The sequence below is a fragment of the Pteropus vampyrus genome, unplaced genomic scaffold, assembly GCF_000151845.1.
Source record: "Pteropus vampyrus isolate Shadow unplaced genomic scaffold, Pvam_2.0 Scaffold4, whole genome shotgun sequence".
NCBI lineage: Eukaryota > Metazoa > Chordata > Mammalia > Chiroptera > Pteropodidae > Pteropus > Pteropus vampyrus.
In genome coordinates, this window is record NW_011888785.1 from 11,821,277 (window position 1) to 11,847,799 (window position 26,523).

The 26,523-nt window shown below is 33.8% G+C and overlaps 1 protein-coding gene across 3 annotated transcripts in view; it reads right to left on the bottom strand.

The window, feature by feature from the left end:
• The window catches only part of SDHAF3 (succinate dehydrogenase complex assembly factor 3), a 46,287-nt gene extending 20,113 nt beyond the window's left edge, over window positions 1-26,174 (bottom strand). For 2 of the 3 annotated variants that reach the window (XR_002781343.1, XM_011363257.2), the window contains exon 1: window positions 25,905-26,162. Coding sequence is in view for 2 of the 3 variants with exons in the window: in XM_011363257.2 (XP_011361559.1) it covers window positions 25,905-26,078 (174 nt within the window). In the remaining variant the exon portion in view is untranslated. Of the gene's footprint in view, window positions 1-25,904 lie in introns of all 3 variants that reach the window. The other variant, XM_011363267.2, reaches the window with a different exon arrangement.
• Window positions 26,175-26,523: the final 349 nt, after the last annotated feature.

Genomic DNA, 26,523 nt, shown 5'->3' on the forward strand with positions numbered 1-26,523 from the left:
CTAAAGATGTATGCCTCACTTTGTAACAAACAATATTGAAAAAGCTGCATGAATCAAATTTTTATAAGTTGAATTATGTTAAATGAACTACAGAATTAAAGAATTTATTCCTAAAAACTTTGTTAATGTTTAAAAATCTCTTTGATAATAAAATAATCAGTCCTAATTAATCATAGTTTAGGTTCATATTCTGTAAACCGGGTTTCCTTAAAATGATCTTGGCCTACGTTATTTTCTAATTATGTTTTTCCAGTTATAGTACATGTATCTTTCCATTTCAAAGAATTGCTCATGAATATAGGGAAACTAGGAAGGAGTTTATAAGATGAAAAGAAACATTTTTTAAAAGCAAAAGAGTGAAAGCATTCAAATTCTAAATTCCAAGAAAATATAAACATCGTCCTCCTAGAAGTACTCTCCTCATTAACCCGGCCCCCAAAAGAAAAATTTTAAGAAACCTAGCAATGGCTGGGATTTCTATATGGATTCTCAGGTTCTAACTAACTGGAATGTACAACTGTGTACTGGTTCCAGTTCTAACTAACTGGAACCAGTACACATCCAGTCTGGTTATCAAGAAATAGAGGGGAACTGTCAAAACAGGGATACCATGCACAAAGGAATAATAACTTGAAGTCTGCAGACTATATAAAAGAATCAATTTAGGGAGGCAATAAAAATGATCTTTGAAATTCTTTTAGTTCTCCAGACCGTTAGTCTCCAGAGTCAGATGTGAGCACCCAGGGAAGGATCACAGCGAGTCAATCCACTGGAACAAGAGAAGAAAATATCAGAATTTCTATTTAAGATTTTTATCTAAAAATAAGGGAAATTTTGTTTTACTGATATTTAAATTACCGGTTGTCACTGGCATCCTCATAACTGTGTAACATATCCAAAGTCATGTAGGATTCAGGCATTGCATAACATGAGGCTAGCTTCCAGTTCCCCTATGCCAGCGAATTGACAGAGACCTCTCCCTTAACCCCAATCTGCCTCTGATGTATATTTGTATATGCTACAGCTTGATAGGTCAGTTAAATGTATTTACAATTTATATTATCTAGTCTAATTAAATTAACTCATAAAATGGACACATAGCTTTTAAAGATGCCTATAAAGAATCTTCTGGTTGAAAACAATAATAATAATGCACACACAGGCAAAAGAATAGAGAACAGACACCTTTCAAATTACTAGTGCAAGCTCATTACCATCAGATACATTAATGAAGTAAAAACAATGACAACAATGTACTCTTGATATATGATGAGAATGGCATTTACTTCTATGGTTTTCCTTCCCAAAACTCATAATCCCAGTTTATTTATCAGGAAAACATCAGACAAATCCCAATTGGAGGACATTCTACAAAACAGATATTTTGTACTCAAAACTATTAAGGTTATCAAAAACAGAAAGTCTGTGAAACTGTCACAATCTAGAGGAGGCTAAGGAGATAAGACAATAAATGTAATGTCTCCATGATGGGATCTTGGAACAGAAAAAGGTCATTAGGTAAAAACTAAGCAAATATGAATAAAGACTAGACTTTAGTTAGTAATAGTGTATCGATATTGATTAATTATGAAAAATGTACCATGCTTTAGCAATATAATCAGGTCTAAAAGAACTCAGCCCAAAATTTTCAAAAGTATCGAGACTACCTGAAATACAAATTTACATGCACTGTTAATAATTAATGCTCTACCCTCAGTGTATATACTTCAGATATTAGCTAATGATAACACATGTTCAGAACTTATTAAATAATATATATACACATGGGTGACACATGCACCAAAAGCTTGGATACAATTCTAGAAAATGATAAATAAATTAACTAGATATGCTACTACTGTTCATATATCACCAATTATTTATTGAGCACACACTAAATGTCAGGTGTTAGAGATACAAGGATAATCACAATTTCTGATTCAAAGCAGCTTATATTTTACTGATGAAGCAGACAAGTAAAAAAGTAATTTGCATACAATATAATAATGAAGAGGAGTGCATAATAATTGCCATAAATAGAAATGAACACAGAGTTCCATGGGCGCACTTGGGTGGAGAAATGAGATATGGGGCAGAGAAGGTATCTAGGACAAGGTGCCATCTAAAAGGATAAGAAGTTGGTCAAGATAAATAGGAAGAAGGCGTTCCAGACACAGGGACCAGTATGCACAACAGTCTAGAGTAGCCAGAGCCGATGTGACTACTGAGCACTTGAAATATAATAACTGAGAAACTGAATTCTTAATTCTTTTTCACTTAAATTTAAAAGCTGAAGCAATTCAGCATAGTAAAAATGTCATTTCTCCTGAAGCTGATCTCCCCAAGATTCAGAAGAATCATTCTTCCTGATGTTAGGGGCTTATGATATAGCTACGGCGAACAAGATAGTGTGGTAGAGTGATATCCACATAGGTAATGGAACAGAATAGAGAACCCAGAAGCAGACTCACACGAACATGCCTGATTTTTTAGTAAAGTGCAAAAGCAATACAATGGAAGAGAAACAGCTTTTTCAACAAATGACGATGAAGCAACTGGGCATTCATGGGCCAAAATGTTTGTGTGTATATGTGTATATGAAACTTAAGCTAAACCTCACATCGTATACAAAAGTTAATTCAAAAAGATTATGTGCTTAAACATAAAATTTAGAACTATAAAACTTTCAGAAAACAAAAATAGGAGAAAAATCTTCAGGATCCAAGAATGGGTAAAGACTTCTTAGATCTGATACCAAAAGCATGATCTATTAAGGAAAAAGTCATAAACTGGACTTCATCAAAATTTAAAACTTTTGCTCTGAAAAAGATCCTGTTAAGAGAATGGAAAAAACTATAGACTAGGAGAAATATGTGCAAACCACAGATCTTACAAAAGACTAGTATCTAGAACACAAAGAATTCTCAAAACTCAACAGAAAAATAATCAAATTAGAAAACAGGAGAAAGGCATGAACAGACATTTCACCAAATACAACATATGGATGACAAATAAGCATATGAAAAGATGTTAACTATCATCAGTCATTAGGGAAATGCAAATTAAAACAATGAAATATCACTACACACCTATCAAAATGGCTAAAATAAAAAATAGTGACAATAAATGCTGGTGAGGATGTAGAGAAACTGGATCAATCATATGTTACAAGTAGGTATATAAAATGGTACAGTAACTCTAAAATAGTTTGGCAATTCTTTTCAAAATGAACTTACCAAACATCCTAGCAATTGTGCTCTTGGGGACTTACCTCAGAAAAATTAAGACATTTTCATATAGAAGCCTGTACACAAATGTTCATAATTTTATTCATAATAGCTAAAAACTACAAACTACCTAAAGGTCCTATAGTGAATAATGGTACAACAATGGTAAAACCAATTGTTATACATCTATATGACAAAATAGTACTCAGCAATAAAAAGGAATAAGCTGTTGATATAAAAAGCAATTTAGATGAACCTCAAGGTAATTATACTGAGTGAAAAAACAAATGTCAAAAGTCCCATATTGTATCATTTCATCTATAACTATATAAATTCTGAATAATGGAGACTGGATTAGTGGCTGCCAGGGGTTAGGGATGGGCAGGAATGGGTTGGGTGTGGCTGCGAAGGGACAGCACCAGAGAGACTTGTGGTGATGTTCCAGATCTATATCTTCACTGTTGTGGTACTAATAAGAGCTACACATATACTGCATAGGTCTGTGCACACGTGCATATGTGTGCGTGTATATACACACACTACTGCATTTATAACTAGTGAAATATGAATAAGCTCTGTGGATTGTAAACAATGCCAATTACTTGTTTTTTTATATAGTACTGTTATACAAGATGCTAACATTAAACAGAGCAGGGTTAAGACCTATTCCTTTGTACATTTCTTTGCAATTTCCTAGGAATCAATAATGAATTCAGAAGTTTTTTTTAAAGAAACTGAATCAGCAGAAAACAGTGTTTTCCAGTAAACGCTGTTTTCATAGGAAACGTTTCATTTTAATAGCTGCATTGCACAAGGTATTGTTCTTGCAGTGTACTGGGCGAGGGAAGTGTAAGCATTACTTCCAGTATTACACACAAGCATAGTTAGTGTCACTGGGTTGATTCAGCTCAAGTGATGTTTTCTAAGCACCAATGTAATATGAATTAGAACACTTTATGCAAGACAGCATGACTTACATTGATACCTATTAATTAGTAATTAAATCAAAATATTTATTTTTGAATAATATTAATTTGTTTGTTAAGCTTAAAATATAAGCATGGACAATTTTCTAATTTTAAAAGAAAGGCATATTATTGATACAGAATGGAGTAGTAGTACTATGACCAAAACATTAAAGACTGGAAGGGGAGGTATGACGAACTTCACGATGAATAACTGCAATTTGCTAGATAGAGCAGAGCAAAATAAGGCAGCTGTTCGTTTTTGTGTTAATTATGAAGATATAGCCACTCAGCTCCAAATTCACCCAAAACCTGCTCTGTGAAATGGACCTGGGCCCTTTAAATATTTTTCCTTCACTATCTGGCACAATGTTAAGCTTTGTCACTAGAGGGCACAGGAGAAACACTGCAGCAGGAAAGGGTTTGCCTCCTCACTTTCTCCAGCACCTGTTCCTGTAACACTCACAGCTCCTGCAGTGACCAGTGACCAGTGGCCAGCAGCACCTAGCAGCCAACAGCTCCCCTGGTAACCCCCTCAGATGCCTCCAGTGAAACACCTCCCTGCGAACAGCTTTCATCAGCATCCTTAGCTCATTTCTGGCAAGTTCCAAATAGCAGATGCCTAGCAAATTCTGCCAGCAGGGTACCACAGCAATCTCTCTGCCATTCAGCGAGCTATGGCTGTGCCCTCTTCAACAAGGTTTAGATCTCAGCTGAGGCGGAAGGAGGGCCGTCTTCGGGAGCTCTCTCTGAGCCCTGAGGGTAGTGGATGCTCCTTTTCTGTTATTCCTATTCACTAGAGTTCTCTTCACTTCTTCCTAGCCAATGTCTTATTATCCCAACCTCCTGTTATAGTTACGAATCATTGATATTAAACTTTCCTATTCAAATTACTATGTAGTTGTCCTCTCATTGGACCCAATTATGTTAAAAATATTTTAAAGATAATAGACAATTACATGTCCGATAAAAAAATTTTAAATAACTTTTAACAGGATTTGAGCTTTTAATTTTGGTCAACTATGATACAGCATGGAATCTTGCACAGATAAAACCATTTTCAAATGGAGAGATGCTGAAAGACATTATTACTTCAATTATGGAAATTTTGTAAAAGTATGAAGAAAAAGATAAACAAGATATTTTACAAAAAAGTGAAAGCTCTTTAATTAAGTAACGCCAACAGTTGCCTATAAACTACAAGACCTTTCCAACAATATCATATTTTTCAACATATCTCTTTGAACTTCTATTTTCAAATCTTAATTTTCCTTAAGTGGTGATACTCCTGACATTTAACAAATACAAGTGCCTTGTATCATAGCTCTAGTTTTCTTACCTCTTCTTCTACATCCTAATGTTTCCTGAGGCCCCAAATCATACATTAAACAAAGCCATGAACCTAATGGGTACATAATACTTGTTAAAGAATACATCATCGATTTTATTAAAATCTTTTTGTGCATGTGTTTTTTTAAATACATGGCAGCTAAAAACCATTACAGTACACTGGTATAAAGCAGCAGACAGGATGACAAAAAATTCCCTGCCACTTATCTCCACATAAATAAATGCATGCATACATATACTCATCTCTTAAAATGAACACTGACATAAACCACCATTACTAGAGATTGAGCATCTGAAAAGATACTACAGCAGAAAAGCAGCAAATGAACTAGCATGCATTTTAAAAACACTGACATGTTAAGGTACCTTTATTTACAACTAGAACACTTCAAGAATTATGCAAATTTAAAGTTTAATGAAATGCAAAAAAAAGCTGTTGGAGAAGTATAACAAGATAAAAGCTAGTAAGGTTATCACAAGAAACCCAAATGAAAGAGTATTATAAAATGGTACCCCTAAGATGGTAGAAAACCAAAAACAGAGAGATCTGTGTACCCTAAGGAAATAGTGGACTGAAGAAACGTCTTCTCACTCCTTCCACTTTCTCCCCCTTGTTCTTCTGTAATGATTTTAAAGTTTCAATTGACCAAAAAAAAAGTTACCTAAAGAAAAACCAAAAATGAAAAATCCTATTTAGAAGTGAACCAGGTTAACAGGCCATCCTAAAAACAAGATAGCTAGACATGAATTAATTTCTTAATCAAAAACTTTTATTGTTCGAAGTGTAAAGTTAACCTTATTTGCATGATCCAATCTATTACTGGAATTATTATGGAAGAATAACAGCCTCAGAAACACAAAAGGCCTTCAAGAAAACAGGAGAGCAAGGTGTTAAAATAATTATTCAATTCACTTGTTAAAATGGTAAGGCAGGCTTTATTCAGGACTATTACAATAGGTATACAGACCACTGTAATAGGGTTTTGCAGTAAGGGAGAGAGATTAGGCTCAATTTTGAATACGACAAAGAAAAGTGGAAATTTAGAGCTAAGGTTGGGGGTCAATGGATAGAATTACTAAGAGGATAGGGTAATTCTTTGCTATAATGACCTAACAGGATTCTTACTAAAGGCAGTTGGGTGATTAGATATTACCTGGAGGACGGTGGAGGGAAAGGAACATGATCAGATATCAAAGGTGATCAGATATAGAGGGTGGAGGATTCTGGCTAAACCAACTTGACAGGGTTCTTGCTAAAACTGGGCTCTTGGAGGACACGCCCAAGGATGGGGCCTGCTCAGAGGAACTCTACTAAAGTTTGGTCAAGGAGAGACCAAAGGCCAAACAAACTGAACTTCCTCAGACCTTTAAATAGTAAAGGGAAAAGGGACAGAGGGAGCAGATTTTGTGGAAGACTGGCCTAGCCCACTGTCACCAACAAAAATTACAGGCTATACAGATAGAATCTCCCATGAGTCTGTACCCTGGCAGAAACCTGAACGCTGAGAGTAGCTACAGACATAAATTGAGAAAACCAGGATGCAAGGTCCTTCATGAAGCCAGTTGTGCCCTGAAGCTCAGGAATGTTTTCGTTGGTATTTTGGGGAGTGCTATTTATTGGCAGCCCTACCTTTTCACCTTATAAGACCAGAAATTCTTTCGGGTTTAGATTTATTTCTATAAAATCCAAAGGTCTTGCCAGGTCTATTGTTCATGAAATACTTTCTACCAAATGGCTCTGAAGAACATTTTTTTTTTTTTGAAAGATGGAGAAACTAAGGACAAACTATGAAACATGACAAAGATAATACAGCAAATCTGTGAACAGAGTCAAGTACTAAAAACTCTTGACCAGATTCAATATTTTATCCACAAAACTAAAATGCACCACTTCCCTACCAAAAGTATTGCTATCCTGGCTGGCATAAAATGGGTTTGACTTGGTTCATGACTATTGTTATGACATTTCATCCAGTTTAAAATTTATCCTGATTCTTTTTACTTTTTACCAAAGTATTAATTTGCATTAAGATAGTGAGGATGGTACCGGTATAACTCCATTTTCTACTTCCGGCTTCAGCCATAGTCTAGTCCAAAGATGTGACAAAGACAAGCTCTCAATTTAATAAGCAGTTAAATATGAAAGATAACTATTAATAACCTATGTCTTTTTCCTGACCCTTTTCTGACAGCACGCAAGTCCTGACTGATAAGGTAAGTACACATAGGGGCTCGAAATATATGTAACTCCTTCTGGTCTAGAGGAGAATGCTCAAAGTAAATATTTGACTCTACTTCCCTTACCAGCTAATTAGTCTACCAGGCAGTTGTGCTCTGCTCTGTGCTTCAGCCAAATATACAAAGGTGTCATTCAGCAGGCTCAATATTATAGGTTAGGTACATGTGAAATATTTAAGGGAACTAGAGTAAATATAAAGAATAACAGTATACAGAGAGTTTGAGCCTACCAGAGTTGTTTTGTCATTTAACATATGGTACAAATCTACAACTATTCATTTATTGTTTGGTAATGCTTTTTTATTTCAACATAAACTCTTTGGGCACCAATAAGCTCAAAAAAAAAAAAAAAGCAGGTGCATCTTGAATGAAAAATTAAGTATAGTACCCCTGAAACTAATATAATATTGAACATCAACTATAAATTAAAAAATAAAGAATAAAGATAGTCAATAAGATTTCAAAGTGAAAAATAATTAAGTACAGTTTCCATTTCTCAAAAAAAATTGATCACAAACATGCAACAGGAACATTTGCAGTATACTGACCATATGAAAAGCAAAAGATGCAAATTCAGTGATTAAGCAGCAGCATCTACTTTAACAGTTATTTTGAATTATGTTAAGATACATGGAGACATATTTAGCTACATATATTACATTTATACATTACACTGAGAAGCATTTCTAATTAGATCAAACCACTTTGTCTAAATTAATTTTACTCATTTTTCTCCAGGTTATCTGATGCACACACAAAAAGCAATAATTGTTAAACTGTTAGCAAAAGAACTTTGCAAAAAGTTAAATGATATTAGCTTTATATCAATGATACCAGATTCTTCAAATAGATGCTAAGTCAAGTCAAACAGCTTGATTTCTTTATCCAATTCATGGAATCAAAGTAAAACTATTAGAAATTCACTTTCTGAAAAGGTGAAACATCTGACATTATTGTGAGTGCTACTGTAAATCTTATTTTTTTTTAAAAAAAAGTTCAGCATTAAAGATAAAATTGTTCATTTTTATAGTGATAACACAAATATAAGTTTTGGTAGAGAAGAGTGCCAAGGTAAGAAACAAAGTTATGAAAGGGTCTAAGGGTCTCAAAGCTAAATTTAGAGACCCTTAGAGAAGAAATGTACTTAGAATTGATTAGGGTACACAATTTATAACTGTGCCCAAACTGTGATATTCTCCTAATCAAAACAGAATCTATTGTTGAAACTGACACTTTTTTAAAAAATCTGTAGCTTACACAGCACATCTACAAAATTTTTGTAACAACCCTGACACCTAATGAAACATATCAGCATGGCTATTATGAACTTTCTCTCTTTGTACCACCTATCAATATGTTAGAAATATTTGAGCTTTTAAAAAATAATTTGTAAATCAACCTAAATGTCCTACAACGATATCCAACTTTTCTGTAAACGAGTCCCTTAAATTTGGGTTCAAATCAGTAGGAATTCTTAATCAAAGTATAAGACAAAGAGGCAAAGAGCTTAAGCTTTTAACTCTTTTAAGGAATGGCATTTTAAAAATAAAATAAAATAAAATAAAGCTTGTAAACAGGAAGACTGAAATTACTGCTAATAAAACCAGAAAAAAAGTTAAATTTTAGAAACATAAATGGTATACAAGATTTAATTCTGAAATTCTATCATTGCATTACCTGTCTCAGCTTCTGGGAACAATCTTTTGAAGGAGTTCCTATTTATAACTGGATGTATTTATATCCATACCAAAATGGATGAAAATTTAAAAGTCCTATGATTTTGGAACATCTGAATTTGGCAAAACATTCAAAATAATTCTGAGGACAATTTATCTGAAAAGTTTTGTCTTATAAAAATGTTTGGCAAAAAAAGCTACTCTAAATGAAGACCAAAAGGTAGTATCTGTTAAAGTATTTGGGCGAGAAGTCAGCAATTCAAATCTATTAATCATAAAATGTAACTTTGGAAAAGCGTACAGGCAATTTTAAGAAAAATTTTTATGTATCAAAACCATATTATAAAAACTATATATTTTGGAAAAAAGTGACAGTGTTAAAGAAACAGCTGAAAAGAATACAGATATTTCCAAGAGTAATTATTCTATTTTTTCCGTAATATGCATATAATTACTATAAAGGAGTTATTTTTGGCCTTAAAGTAACAGATACATGTAATTTTTATTTTTTGAAAACTTATTTTTGAGGACAATTTCATAAAGAACTATTTTAAAGTTCTATCTTAATAAATTTAATTTGTAAGTCAATAAATACACATTTCAGATATATATCTGTGTACATGTATTGAATTTTATTTTAGTGCTTCATTACTCTCAAATATCCCAGTTTTGGCAACAAATTATACAATCAAACTAATAAATATATGAGAAAAATGTCTGCACATTGAAAAGGGCCAGAATGTCGCTAGCTCAAAGTAAAAAATGTCATTATCGGAAGGTGACTTGACTTTGGGTGGTGAACACAGAATGCAATATACAGATATTATGAAATTGTACACTTGAAACTTATATAATCTTATTAATCAATGTCACCTCAATACATTAATAAATTTTTTAAAAAGCTTTAAAAAATTTCCTCTTCCCTTTTTTAACTAGATAATCTAACATCTAGTATTAAAAAACAAACTTGGCTTATTTAAAGTTGTTTAATTTCCAAATCTTTATTTTGATCTTTTTCAGGTCATCATTCATAAAATCCAATGCTTTCACAATTAATATACTGTATCTATGTAAAAGCTGTATGCTCTTTAAAGTTATGGAAAATATGTTGTTTTAATAAGTACAAACATTAACTCGAACAGAGTTATGTCTTTGGTAGCTACACGCCTTGCAAGATTGTGAACTCCAGAAAACAAAGATTATATCTGGAGAATTTTTTTTACCACTATGAATTATCAGTGTCTAGGACGGTATCTGAAACATGGTAAGCATTTAATAACTATTTATAGAATGAATGAGTTTCTTAAATTAACACAGGGAAAATTTCAGAGAGGACCTGACAGTGATAGAGAAAGGAGGCAAAAAACAAAACAGTCAAGAGACCATGAGATGGCCATTCAAAATTCTAAGCAAGTTAATACAAAAGAATATGTTGAATCAATGCCTTAATTTCTATAAGTCAAATAAAAGTCCACATACTGGGTTTCATATATTTATTTGTAAATAGTAAGCAACTGCACTCAATTTCCCCTTAAGTCACTTATTAAGAAAAAATACATTTACCAAAAAAAAATTATTTACAATTCTCTTCAGGGGAAATCCATGAAACCTTCAAAAATGGGCTCAAATTATAATAGGAAAAAGAAAAAAATGTATTCTATTTTTAAATTAGTGAAGACATTTAAAATATTTAAAATGGATGAACATATCTATATTAGAAAATAGAAACACGAAGTTTACTAGTTGAAATATAAAAAGACAAATACTATTTCAAATACAACTGAGTTTTCTGAATTTCATTCATCTTTCCAGATATAAGGATCTTCTGCCATCATGTGGACATATTTGAAATTACAGTTACATAAAAAATTCCTGAGTCCGACTAGAGTATTCATTTCCCAATATTAGAAAGGATCAATCCAGTTCTAAAGAAGGTTAAAATATTCTTAGAAAAATCTAGTGAAAATGATCATGTAGAATTACGCCTAACTTCTCTCTTCTCCTGAAAGAAAATAGTATTCATTGTAGCTTAAGGAAACTGTATGACACTCCATTTCTCTTTTCAACACTCTTAGTTACAGCTATTCGAGGTCTCTCTCAGTTCATAATCTTAAATTCCTTAAATACTCTTTCCTTATCTCTCTCCCACCTTAGACACTTAAAACACTTTATTAAACAGATAAAGAAACAGGAATATTAAGCTACTTTAAGTTATCCTGAATAATTAGGAACCGCAGATGCCCGATTTAAATTTTATAAAGGCCAAAAGCTTAACAGTTACATAGCAAAATAATAATTAAAACATGAAATAAGCCTAGTACCCTACGAAATACTGAATTCTCACATATTTATAAAATACAATTTAAGTATTCTCATAATCAGAATGAAGGCCTTTTACTGTAAGACTTATCAAGAAAGAGTTGATAGCAAAGAATTACAGCTGTTTTAAAAGACATTTTAGGATTTGGCCATACAGAAAAAGAAAGAAAAACATTTAGGCCAAATAAACAGAGCCAAAATAACTTAAGGCCACATTCAGAGAACAACACTTGGTTGAATATGACTGGAACACAGAATACATTACAGAATATTGAAATGTGAGGTAGGAAAAATATATTCGAGTCAGATTTTGCACAGTTTTGAACTCCAAGTTAAAGAGAGGTTGATGGGAAAACAATCATGGTTTTTGAAAATATGATCAAAGTTGTGTTTTATAAACTGATAGTTAAAATGATCAATATGATCAAAGTTGTGTTTTATAAACTGATAGTTAAAAGAGACTGAAGACAAGATTATTTATGAAACTACTACAAACAGCTAAAGGAAATAATGAGAATGGAGACAACAGGTCAGAGTTCTGATATGGTCAAAGGAAACAAGATCAACATGATTTGGCAACCATCTGGATACGAAAGGTAAGTGAAGGAAGAATTAAGAATAATGGCAAGTGACAGGGTAGATATATTAGGTAAAGAACTGCCTAATCATAAATTCAATGGCCAAGGGAAAGAAGTTTTCCTCCTATACTTATACTACTCGTTGTTTGCCACAATGCTAAAAGACCAACATTCTCAACTGTTATTCTTTAGGGTACAATGAATACCATTCTATCTTATACGGACTTATACACTCCTTAACAACACTGGTCACGTATTAATCTTTGTATCCCTAAAAAATAGTAGGCACTGAATGAATGAGTAAACAAGTAAACTTAGCTGGGCTGTTTCTGCCTAGTCCTCCCTGGAATAGTGTGACCAACATCCTCGCACAGGTCAAGGCCTACATTTGGAACAAAACCTCCATGTCCCATCTTGAGCTTGTTGCTGGAACCCGTGCTCCTGATTCTTTGCTTCCTTCAACTTTTTAACCTTAATAATGTACTCTGGATTATTCCTGACACTCAAGTTGTTAAGGAATGGACAAAGAGATGGCTGGCCCTATTTATACTAGAAGAGGTGTTTCTCGTAGATCCCAGTACATTTCCAAGGGTTCCCTAACCCAATGACTTCTTCCTCCATTATCAAGGAAAGGCTTTAATTTCTAATGAATGTAATAGTACCTATGTTAAATTATGAGAGGATTCATCTCCTTTGACTATCCAGTAGACTGTGCAGAGGGTCTAAGAAATGGGGCCAAGTTCCCAATGCTGTTAGATGCTTTAATTTGTATGTACTTTCCCAGAGAAACAATATAACAAATAGTAGCTCCCAGACAGCCCCTGTGGAAGTCTATATAACCACAGTGCAGTTAAAATATTATACAATGGCAATTACATTTTATTTTTTCATTATATTTATAGAATATAGAATATATTTATTCTATATTATGGGCTAAATAGCTGTTTATGGTTAATTCTGGTTAACAACATTTCAGTATCCAAACTAAGAGGAGGATGAATTACTATTAGTATCTTCCCAGTATTAAACACAGCTTAATAAACTGCTGAGTAACATCAAAGTACAGTTAAGTAGAAAATAACAATATGTTGTAATTAAAAGCAACACATACATCTACTTCTATAACTACAGACTAAGATAAAGCAAAATTTAAAAAAATACATTAAGATCTGGGATTCCAGGTATACTTTTAAGAAAGAAAAAACTACGAAATAACTTTTAAACTTCAAATAACTTCACATTAGCCCTGTTACTATTTAAGAAAATACAGTTTAAAAATATACTGTAGTTCAATCTTAACATATGAACTCTTTGCCACCCCTTAATTTAGGGTGTAGAGCATATTTTGATAGCATTTAGTTAAGAATAGAACTAAAATAATCTGGCATGTCTCACCTATCAAAAGTGCCAAATCTAAATTTGTTCTTCACATCCAACAGAAATAAAATCTTCTTCTTTTCAGACAAATGAAATTTTCTTTTCAGACACACGCATTGACATTTCTAGATAAATGCCATTTAAAACGAGTCTGATGTATGAAAATGCATGCTTAGCCAAAGAAATAAATTATGGCCTGATTATTTACTTTATAAAAGGATTCACTAAAGAATTCCTTTAAATAGTAAGTTTGCCAGTATACTTGAAATATAAATTTTTTAAAATCAATTTATAAACAACTTTTCAGAAATACTCAGTATAAAGTTACAAAATTATCAAGTTTCAAAAGCTTCTATTATTGCAATTTTTGTCTCAATAGCTTGACAAATCTAGCAGATGAAACTAATAGGTTAAATACAATAGCTGAAAATGGCATAGAAATGCGTATTTTAAATTGTTCTTAAATATGCTTTTATAATTATTCTAATAATAACCATGAAACTACCAAATTCTTCTTTAAGTTTATACGCAGAGAACAGCAAACAATTGAGTCGACATGCTTAAAAGCAACCTGAGAAACCAAAGAAAAGTCTGCTTTGCCTTCTTCATAGAGGCAAGAAGTACAAAAGAAGAAAAATCCAGAGATCACCGTCAGCATTGCAGTTTTTGTTTCTGTTTTGTTTTTCCCTTTGCAGTTTTCTAACAAGTGCTCTGAAGTGTAGAAGACAATGATGTCTGGGAAAAGGAAATCCAAGTTTGATGATCCAGAAATGGAGCATTTCGGACCAACTAAAGGAAGCAATATTCTAATGCCCTCAAATGGCCATTACTAGCCACATCTTCCTATTCTGTTCAGACAGAGTTCCACACAAACCCTGGCATCTCCACTGAAGACCGAATATATGTGGAGTAATCTGTTAGTAAAAAACAAAAACAAACAAAAAAACAGCCTTCCATTAATAAGGTAGAGAGACTGAAAGAGACATAGGAAAAAGATATAGCTGATTCAGAAAAATATGATGGTGCAAAGGAGACGGCTTGTTGCCTGAAAAAAAAAGAGGAGGAAGGGGGTGAGGATAACAGGAGGAGGAGGAAGGGTTGGAGGAAGATAGGAAGATGGAGAAATAAAACTGAATATCTATCTCCATATGAATTCCACAGTAGGGAAAATACAATATGTATCTCTTTGAGGTGTCTCTGCCCTCATTAGATTTAATTACAAAATTAGAATATAATCATATTGCATTTTCTAAAAGTGCCCTCAAAATTTTAAGTGATTTACATGACATAGCCAAGGGTGTTAAGAGTACCCTGAAGCCATAACAAAGTCGTACATGTTTCCAAACATTTTAAAATAAGTTTTTCCTCACTCTGTGCATCTTGCTCTTAGCCTTAAAGAGGCATTTAAGGATGTTTGGGACATTTTTTAAAAAGTGGTGTTAACTATGGTTATTGATTAGAAATCTTGAGTTATGAATTGCACATATCTACAACTTATAAAATGAATGAGTAACACAAACTATGGAGGCCCATGTGGAAGAGTGAGGCAGTGAACGAGATGCCTTTTGGAGGGGTCATAGTTTATGGTTGTGCTGTGAAACCAGACCCATTGATGCTGCATGCTGTTGTAGCTGTTTTATATCTATGGATATATGTATTTGCCATGCCATCTGCTGCCATTCTTAGTTTAAAAGGGGGGAAGTGGTATGAGAAATGTAGTTTTTTTATTCAATAGGATCGCTTATAAACAAATTGTAGACCTCTTCGTCTTCAGCAAAGTCACTGCATCAAAGTCTAGAAACCTTTGTTAAACATACAACATGCAATATTCTATTTTTTGTATGTTTATAATGCTGAAATGTTTTTGAAGAAAGTAAGTCATTTACTTATATGTATATAATCTATTCAGCTAAAGCATAAATGTTTTATTAGTGTTTGAAAGCTTACAAAGCGAAATGCAAGTCATTTTAGAAATGCTTCAAGTTCTAGTGATTTAGGAATAAAGAAAAGCAAAAATCTGTAAATAAGATAAATATTATCCTGCCTTGGGAATTAAACTAAATAAACACACAATAGGAAGTATGTGAATTCTCTCATGAGAAGACAAATTAGGTAGCTTATTCTATTAGCATATTAATCAATAATAGTTTGACAGAATAATAGTTTGACATATTAAAATAAAGTGTTAAGATGGGGCAAACATGTTAATGTATTCAGCACTGTCCAGGAAAAAAGAGGAGTGAAGCAGTGGGATCCATGATGTTTTCTACTGTAAACTCAATGGCTGTTTTCTACTGTAGACACAGTGAAGCCTGATGAAAAATCTCTCATGCCTACCCACTTCCTGTTATTTTAATTCCATGTTTACCAGGCAACCTTCTAAACACTAATTCAGTTTCCCAGAAAGCTTAATAGTAGTCCACGATCCCCTGCAATTCTGAAGTCAAAGAAGTTTCAAATAAAAAGCTCTTTCAAAACTTATCTAGCAGCAAATCTTGACTTAAATGTACATGAAGCTTTTACTTAATATGAACAATCGAATGTTTTACTAAAGAAATATTAATATATTTGATTACAAGGTACCACCCAAGATCCCACTGGGGTATTTCTTAAAATTTCAGTAATACGCATCATTATCTTTCTCAAATCTAAAAAAAATTAGGAATTGTGAGATATGTGAAAGAGTGTTCCCCAGATCTAAATGTAAATATTCTGACTCCTGGAAAAAGAAAACCCTCCTCATCAGTCCGCAGTTCCCTAATCACAGAAATGAGTAAATCAGCAATCTGATTTACACTTTAATAGTATATAAATTTAGTTAGTGTGAATCTGATGCCAGTATCTGATCATCTCTGGATATCAGTAAAGTCTAATTCCAGACCTACAAGATCATTTACCAGGACTTATAATCACAATCCAGAGTGGCACATACCTACCTATAATCTCTTTCCTAAGCTACTGGTTTCCAAGCCACCAAGTGAGCCTTTTTACCAGTCTTCCATCCTCTCTGCCTGACCTGCCAGAAGAAAAACCAACAGTTAACCAATCTCCCCTCCCAATCCTAACCTATCAGCCTTCATGCAACCATCTACAATAATTAGAAAAAGGAAAGGTGAAAAATTAAACTACATGAGATTTTTAACAGTTATTAAGTTATTGGAGAATCAATGAATATTTAACTATGATCTCTAAGAAATTAAACATGAAAAGATCCTTCATATTGCTTAAAAAGATTCAATACCATGCCACATTGAAGGCCCTGATGATTCTTTTCTGATCTCAATTTAGAGCTCTAAATATCCTAACCGTGTCTCCTAGTGGGTAGGAAAAAAAAAGAGTAAAGTTTAATTTTGAGTCTATACATGTTTTTGTTTTTTTTTCCACCAACACATTATAGGTTTCAATGTACAGGTCTGTACATCATTTGTTGAAAATATCCCTAAGTATTTAATACTTTTTGGATAAGTGGTATTTTTAAATTTTAATTTCCAAGTTTTCACTGCGAGTGTACAAAAACATAATTTATTTTTGTATATTGATCATGTATCATATAACCCTGCTAAACTGACTTATTAATTCTAGTTTTTTTTGTAGATTGTCAGATTTTATACATAATCATATTATCTGTGAATAAAGACAGTTTTCTTTCTTTGTGATCAGAATGCTTTTTTTGCTTCTCTTATTTCAGTGGCCATTTACAATGCTGAATAGAAGCCCACATGTTTAGATTTTTTTCATTTCATTTAAAAACTCAGCAAGAAACCATATAAAATATATGGCTGATATCATATATCATTTATTAAACATGAAGAAGTCTAAGTTTAACCTACAAAATGTAAAGGGCAAAATTAGGAAACATATTCATAAGGTGCTAGTAACTGACTCATTGAATATGTTTTCCTTAGTTTTTTGTGATCTAAGACTGGTAACAAAAATATTGAATATATCTAACTGCATTTTTTCAAAATAACATTATTGGCTTTCTTATAATTACTAAAGTAACACATGATCTTTGCAGAGAATCTGGAAAATTTAAGTTACAAAGAAGAAAATGACAATCATCCTTAATTCTATCACCTAAAGATAAACACTATTTACCTTTAATTGTATCATGAGCAGTTTTTCACACTAATTCTTTTGAAACATCATTTCTAATAGCTGCATACTAATCCATCCATCATATGGCTATGCTATAATTTTATTCTCCATCATTAGAATCTACATTGCTTTAAATTGTTCACTATTACCATATGCATGCAGCACAGCAACTAACATCTTATATGTAAATTACAGAATGACCCATTAGACTTTCTCTTGCCCATTCTTTTACTAAATAAAGCTGTTTTCTCTATACAAGCAAAACAAGCTCTTCTTACACTAATGCTATCAATCATATATCATATTAATCCCAAGTAAACTCCTTTTAACTATTTAATTCATAAGTTACTGATTTTTTGTTAATTGCAACTGTTACAAAGACAAATAAAATGTGCTATATTTTTATTACCCATTCTGTTACTATAACACATACCCTAAAACCAACAGAAAAGATTAAACAGAAAAATCAGTGGTGCCAATGAAAAGTGGAAAGTGGGTTAAGCTCTTTGATAGTTTTAACTCATCTAATAAAATTACATCTTGGAGGTAAAAGAGAAGTTTTTGGTCCATCCCTAATTTCAAGGGTAAAATATTACTTCCCCTATTGAGACAAGTGAAAGCCCAATGAAACCTCCCAAAAATTACACAGAAAACATATGTGCCTGACTACAACAGTTTAACAGTCACATCGAAGCAGTTTCCACTCTCATTTCTTACTGAAAAAAATCTTTGAGAGAGAAATGTGTGGTAATTAGCATCCTGCCCTATTAACATAAAAATAAACCATTAAACAATATTTAAACATTTGATTATTATGCTAGAGATGTACAAGATAAAAAATTAAGAAGCTGTCCTTTCACTTAGAAAAAATACAAAAAAATGGGGGAAGAATCAAATATATGAATAAATTGCAGCAAACAAGCAAGCAAATTCAAAGAAATATATCTTAATCATTTTACACTGCAAAATCTTAATCGTTTTTGAAAACATCGGTTTCCAAAATCTTAACCAGACTTTCATGAGGTAAGAGCACAAGATTTTTGTCCTATCTAGTGTGATACCAAACAAGTCATTTTATTTCTATAAGCCTTAGTTCTTCATCTTTAAAGTGAAAGAACTGAGGATTTCCAGTTCAAGATGGCAGACTCAAGAAATCAAAAGAGCTTATTTCTTATTTCCTCTCCCTTCCAAAACCCTATTGAACTAATAGTAAAGAAATTTTTTAAAGGAGTAATCTATAATGACTAAGAGAACAAAAATGGAGCCATTAGCAAGCAGAGAAGAGACGGTAATAAATTTCTCAAGATGGAAAGAGGAATATAACTAATACAACAGTGCAGATAAAGGAAGTCACAGCTTAGAATATAAAAGAGAATATACCTTAAGATAAAGCCAAATTGCCAGAATCAATTGAACACAAACATCGGGAAAGTAAGGAAATCAGGAGAAGCAAATCCAAGGAAGATTAATTGAAACTCTGTAATCCTAAAAGTAATTTTCCAATCAACAAACCTATCTACATGCAGTCTCAGTTTCTTATTGCATTACTTGTAAATATGGAACAATAACCAAAATTCACAAGATATTTGAAACAGGAAAGACATCAAAATAAAATTTAAAATGTCCCCATAAGAGATAAATTAAGGAATAGAGAAGAATATACTGCTCTTTATCATAAGCTCTCTTACACTAATTAATTTTTTAACCATATGCAGACATCACTTTGATTTTTAAAAAAAGTTTAAGTGCATTTGAAAGGAATACGAGTTTACTAAAGCAATGTGAAGCTCTCTTTCAGTCAAGTCTAATACTCCCTATGTAAAATTTTAGACATTTGTTCTTATTAAGCAACCATAAAATATATTTATTTCATAAAATAGTAAAACCAGTAAAATTAACATTGTGCACATATAATCCTTCATCTTAAACTCTATGCAAAAACTTACTTTAAAATTTTAAGACTGCATTGTTATGCATACATACACCCCTATACACATGTACATATGTTTTAGAACCATAATCACTAGAATATTATTATTATGCTATTACCATTATCTTAAACTGTAAATACAAGTTAATTTTGTCATTTAAATAAAAATAACATCTCTATGTTCCAGTATCATCATATAAAATCAATATATGCAATACTGATCAAATTATGATTTTTTTAAAAAACCTTTACTTTATAACATAAGTATTGTTCCAACACATCTCATGAAAACCAATAAAAGTTTAATGTTCCTAAATAAAAACAATATCTTAAAAGCTTCACTAAAAATCTAAATGCTTCAGAAATGGAAAAAAAACCCAAAACATTTTATGTTCCAAGGATATACAGTTTCATGTCCTCTCCTTTATTCTTTTTCAACCGTTAGGGATCACAATATGGCTAAAATTTTTTAAAAGGTAAAGCTTAAGGTAGAAAACATACATGTGTGAAATATCACCATTCAATAAACCATTACCATTCAATAAACCATCACAAAAACACTAGATTGAATAACATGCAGAATAAACAGTACAAATGAGAGATGCCCAAATGACTCCCTCATACTCGGTAGATAAATCTCCCACACATACAATCTATCTATGGAACAGAAAGGTAATTCATTCCTTTTCTCCCACAAGCTAAAATACAAACTACAAGTCAGGATCTTCAAAAGCAACAAAATGCGGTTCCCAAATTAGGTAAGAGAGGCGTACAATTATAAAAACTGCAAAATACCCATCCAACCCTAATTATACTGAGTTAAAAACAACCCAAAGAAAAGGGAAAAGAAAACTAAACAAAAAATTTTTTATCTGATGATCCACTTCAAAGTTAAAAGATGTTCCGTGAGTTATAAATGGATGATTACATGAAATCTGAAGTACTTCTTCCTCTCTAAAACAAATACAACAAAATAAAACAAAAAAGGCAAATGTTATAGTATCTAAACTAATACACAAATCTAAAAAATTAAACATAATCAAGGAGAAAAACAACACGTTCCTTTGCAGAAGTAGTTAGGAACAACTAAATACAGAATAACAGAACTGTCCCAGCATTGTACCTTTATTCTCCTAACTCCTTAACGTTAATGGTCTATCTTTGAACACCTTCCCCACGGGGCACTTTCATCCACACCTTTGGACCACGAGCTACAGATCATGAATTCCTAATCTCTAAATCCAGCCACTATCTATCTCCTGAGAATCAGACCAATTTATATTTCAACATCTCCTCTTGACTGTCTGACCAGAATTTTTAACATAAAATATACCACACTGAACTCACTACCCACGTGCCCCTTCTATATACTTATTCTGGTTATTGGCATCATGTTTTAAAACCTGAGTTATCCATTCTATTTCCTCCCCTCTCAGTAATCCTTTATCAGTCACCAAGATCCATTCTATCTTAAAAAGAATATAACCTAAATCTATATTCTCCATTCTCAAGACCTCTGTCTTGGTTTAGGCACATATATATTTGGGATTACTACATCCTCCTAACAGTTTTCTCTACCTTCAATCTGGCTCATTCTTTAATCTTCTTTTATACTGCTGCTAAAGTAACCTTTCTAGAATATAATTGGAATCATTTCCACCACTGCTTAAAATCTTTTAATGATTCAAAATAAAAACCTAAAATCTTAGCAGAATATCCTATCTCTTGCCACCTCTTTAAGCTTTCTCTATTCCTCATCTTCCCTATGAGACACTAAATTCCAAACATATCACTGAAGATTCTGAAAAAATTCATATGGTTTTTATTTCAATACCTCTGCATATGTTTTGACCTCTTTTTAGAAAGTCTTTTTCTTGACACTTTCAAGTAACTTTGACCTGCTCAAGACTCAGCACAGGCATAATATGTGACCTTCAACTTCCTTCATTCTTGCCTTGCTCCCACGGCATTTAACAGACACCTTTTCAAAGGATATAAGTGTTTATACTTCAGTAAATTTTGAACACTGTGAAAGTAAAATATGGTTATTACTCATTTTTGTGTCCTACAATGCCTAGCACTTTGCCTGGCAATAATAAGTAATCAATAACTATATATAAAATGTTTAAGCCTTTTTATTTTTCCTGAAACAGAATTTCCATTATAAAAATCTCCAACAGACGCAGAGCAAAGTGGCTACTTAACAACAGAAACCAGTTAAGAAAGCAATAAACATAAACAAATGAGACAGAAAAGGGAAAATTAAACACAAAGAGTCTCTTCAAAGCAGCTCCTGAGAGCTGTTTTTCACTGTGTCCCACATTCTATCACAAATGTTTTACTTGCTGTTTAATCTCCAATGTTTATTCTGATTTCCCAGAAGATAAGTGGTGAGAAGTTCTCCCCACAGTGGGTAGGCGCAGAGAAAAGTGGAAAGCATTACCTAAATCAGCTATACTTCAGAACTGAGCATAGTTAGGACTTTAAAAATGCCATAAAAGTAAGACTGCTGATCTATCCAGCCCCAATTCCACTTCTAATAGTAGCCTCCTAAAAGTCTTGGGAGTAATATCACGATGGAAATTTTACCAACCAGTTCTCAAACTTTCTCCTTAACAGATTGCCAAAATCTCTTCCTGAACTTTTTTTTTCTCTCTTATGATAAGGAATTAAATATTCACTATTTACTCTGCAAACATGCCTTCACATTTTTATCCTCAAGATAAACTGAAATACTTTCTTCCTACATTCCTCCAAATGGTCCTTGAACAGACACTTCCCCAGCTGAATTCCCTCTAATATTTGTCAGTTTTCTCTGAAGGAAATATAAAACTCTCCTCCTAATACTGGGGCTTCTAACATTCTCGATCCTTCCCCTTTCTTTTCTCCAGTGGTACCCATACCCAATTTTGCCCTTTAAAGTAAAACAAATTCAGAATCCATTCAAGTTCATAAGTAATTTTAGAATTATATGAGAGAATCCCAGAGACCAACTCCACATAGCACAGTAAGTCCACAACTGTGTCACTCTCATTTAGCATAAAATAAACATAAGCATTCAAGCTTATGTTATAATCAGATGTGTACCAAGTTTTAACCATCATTAACCCAAAACAATGGAAATCCATGCCATAAATCCACGCCATAACTAGTAGCATCAAGTACAATATAAATTAGATGTTTTGAACAGAAAAGAGGGAAAAAAAGACTTAGAAGACTGAAGGATATCACTCTGATAGCACTTACCTAGCCAAGTTTTTCTCCCCTCCAAATCATCAGATTCTTCTCTAGCCCTCATCCTTGGAAAAAAGAAATTGGCTCTCTTGGTAGAATTCACCCTACCCCTTCTGATTCCCAGGCTTAGACTGAGCTGCCTTGCAACTGCGAGACTTATTATTTTATCCAAATAGTTAGATCACTAGGTTTAAATCTATCTTTACGCAGCTACCAACTCATTAATTACAGAGCCATAGACCTGTGGAATACATTTTTCTTCATTCAAAAAAAAAAAAAGTAAAAATGTTAAATCAATAGGGAAGAAAGGACATTTCCCTACAGAAACATTTCGAACTAATAAATTTAGAAGGAACGAAGGAAACAGAAAGTCACCATTGGAACACAATGGCAAGATCCATCAATGAATGCTAAAATTAGTTGGCAAAGTTTAAGGAGAAACAGGATATTTATACAGCCTCAGAGTATTTCCCTCAAAATATGTATTAATTTCAAAATGGAAAACAGTAACTCTATAGTGGATAAACCTGGCAGATATCACCTTAACCAAGTGATCACAGTTAACATAGCCAGTAATTAGTCAATTAATATCATATGCCCTTTAATATGTGTTGAGAAGGGCACATCAACCTAGTGATATCCTTATCAGTATGCATAACATCAAATCAAGAGAACACATCAGACAAACCCAAACTGAGAGACATTCTACAAAATAACTGACCAATACTTTTCAAAATAGTGTCAAAGACATGAAAATATGAAAAGACTGAGGAACTATCATAGACTAGAAGAAATTAAAGGGACAGGATGACTAAATGCAATGTGGGATCCTGGATTAGATCCGAGAACAGGATAAGAACATTAGTAGAAATATGGGCAACGTAAATAAAACCTGTAGTTAATAGTACTGTAGCAATGTTAATTGCTACAGTACAAACCAATTTCTTGGTTTTGATAATTGCACTATAGTTATGTAAAATGTTAACATAACGGGAAGCTTGGTATAGGATGTATGAGAACTCTGGACTGTCTTTGTAATTTTTCTATAAATCTAACATTATTTCAAGAATTGAGAAAAAAGCTGAACTGCTGATACAGAGCCTCCTAGGTCAATAAACACATTTTTATTTATCCAGTTTTTTTGGTTTAGTGTTTTTTTTATGTGAGGCAACCCTTGCAAGGACCTTGTCAGTTTACAATCCCTTCTTTTTTATTTTTTACGCTTACAGCTCCTGGTCTCCCATCCAAGTAATAAGTCAATTGACATCATGTGCCCTCTGATATGCTGTGGAAGCTAACCATGCCTGACTCTGCTTAGCTTCCAAGATCAGACGGGATCGGAATTGTTCATGGTGGCATAGTCACAGGCTTTACCCAGTATTTTAATGTCTCTCTCCTCCAGCCTATTATAAATTAATTCTGAGTTCCTATTCTTTCCCTAAAATTCTTCCAAGTTCTTAAACTTTAGGACCTCTCAAAGTGCCCTTATTTCTTCCCAAATACAGAGCTAGACTCTCCTTCCTGTCCTGCCACAAAATGACCTAGCTTCACAGTTATCACTTAACACCTTAATATCTTATAGTTGTGTTGCAATTAACAATTTACAAAGTGCTTTTAAATACATTTATATATACTAACTTAGAGGCACATATTGTAAATACTGTTATTATTTTACAGATTAGAAAACAAATAGGAAAAATTAAGTGATCTGACAATAAATGCCAGAACCTGAATTTGGATCCAGTTCTTCTGACTCCAAGACCAAGTTACCATATTAAAAGATATCATGCTGCATTTAAAGACATTCAACTTCCCTGGTCCCCCCGCCAGCTAATTACATCTTTTACACATGATATTTAGGAAAGTTCTAAATTTTACCATTGTCCTAAATGTCCCTCTTGCAAGCTTCAATGATTATACAATCAAAAATTCTGGGATTTGGTGAAAAGGTTGTGTTCACCCTAACCATAACCTTTACGATTTAAAAAAAAAAAAAAAAAAAAAACTTCAGTCATCTCCTCTCCAGCCATCAACTTTTTAGGCTGACGAATCGCTTACCTCGGGTTCTTTTACCAACACTGTTTCATGTTTTCAAACACCTGAGTTTTCACTCTAATCTCCAATTCCATTCATTTCTTGATATTTGCAAAGCAGAACTAGAGGCAATCCTGCAATGCCTCCAACAACACGGAATACTCTTAATACCTTTTTTCTTTCACTCAAAAAGGAGAGGGGAGGAGTCAAAGAGCTAATCCCTAATGCATGTGTCTAAGATTTAGTGCAATGATGCAGAGTAATGTTAACAAAGTAACTGATCTGAGACTCAGGAGAAACCAACTTTCACCTGACTTAACTCTGACCAGCACTTTCTCCTTCGGTGTTAACTGATTTCTCTATCAGTAAACTGATATTAAGACGCAACAAAGGGAACTGAGATTTTAAAAAACAGTAGTTATGGAAACAAACCTCTAAGTCTGAAAACTAATGAGAAAACCATTAATTTATTTGCTGCTTGCAAGGCATTGCAGGGGACAAACGCTGCACGGTGGTTAAGTTCTTTGAGGACCTGACAGTGATTTATTCAATTTTGTAACCGCCCATCCTCACCCCTCCAGCGCCTGGCATGGGCAAGAGCTTAAAGAGCTGAAATGAACTGCAGACGTAGATATAATGGGAACTGCTCCAGCGAGTAGCCGGTGGGAGAAATAGACAGGATCGGGATGTAACTTTGGGAAGTACTGTTTGAACAGCTTTGCACAGTTTAATTCAAACGGGACAGGTTGCCGCTGCGTCTGATTCTGCGTGGGGCCCGAGGAAACTAGTCGGGACAGGCAGTCTCTCACTGGGACAAACTGGGACACCTCTGAGGGACCCCAAAGGTCTATGGCGAAGTAAAGGGGGCAGTCACTTGCCTCCCATTCCTGCAAGAAACGCTGGGCCTCGTCAGAACGAACCGTCTTATGTCTCCTAAATTCGTCCTTCACGTACTGGTCACCAAGGGCTTTGAGGTCTGGGGGCAGAAGCCGATGCAGCAGCAAGATGCGCCGATACAAGGCCCGGACACGCGAGATGTGCCCGGCAGGCATAGCGCCGCCCGTGGACCGCACACCGCGCCTGCGCAACGGGACGGCGCGCGCCCGCTCCCCCTGGAAGCCGAGTATTAGTGAACCGGAACACGGGCGGAAGAAGGCGTGCAACCTTCATCCGCTTTGGTCCGCTCTAAAATCAGGACCTGCCGGAAACCCGTGCTGCAGCGGCCGCGGAAAACAGGCCGATCTTTGTGAGGGGCGTGGCTTTCGCGGAGTTGCGCCAACGCTGCTACAACTCGAGTACTGCGTCGGGCTCAGAGAGGGCTCCAACAAGAGGTCTGGCTTGGGCCAGTTGTCGCCCTATCGTCTTTTACATTCATTTTCCCTCCCCTCTTCCCTCCTCGTAAAGGTGTGAGAAAGTCTTCGTCAAAATTAGTCTCCTCCAGGAAGCCTTCCGTGGTTAGCTCAACTCCCGGCATTTTATAGTGTTCCTGCGTTCTGA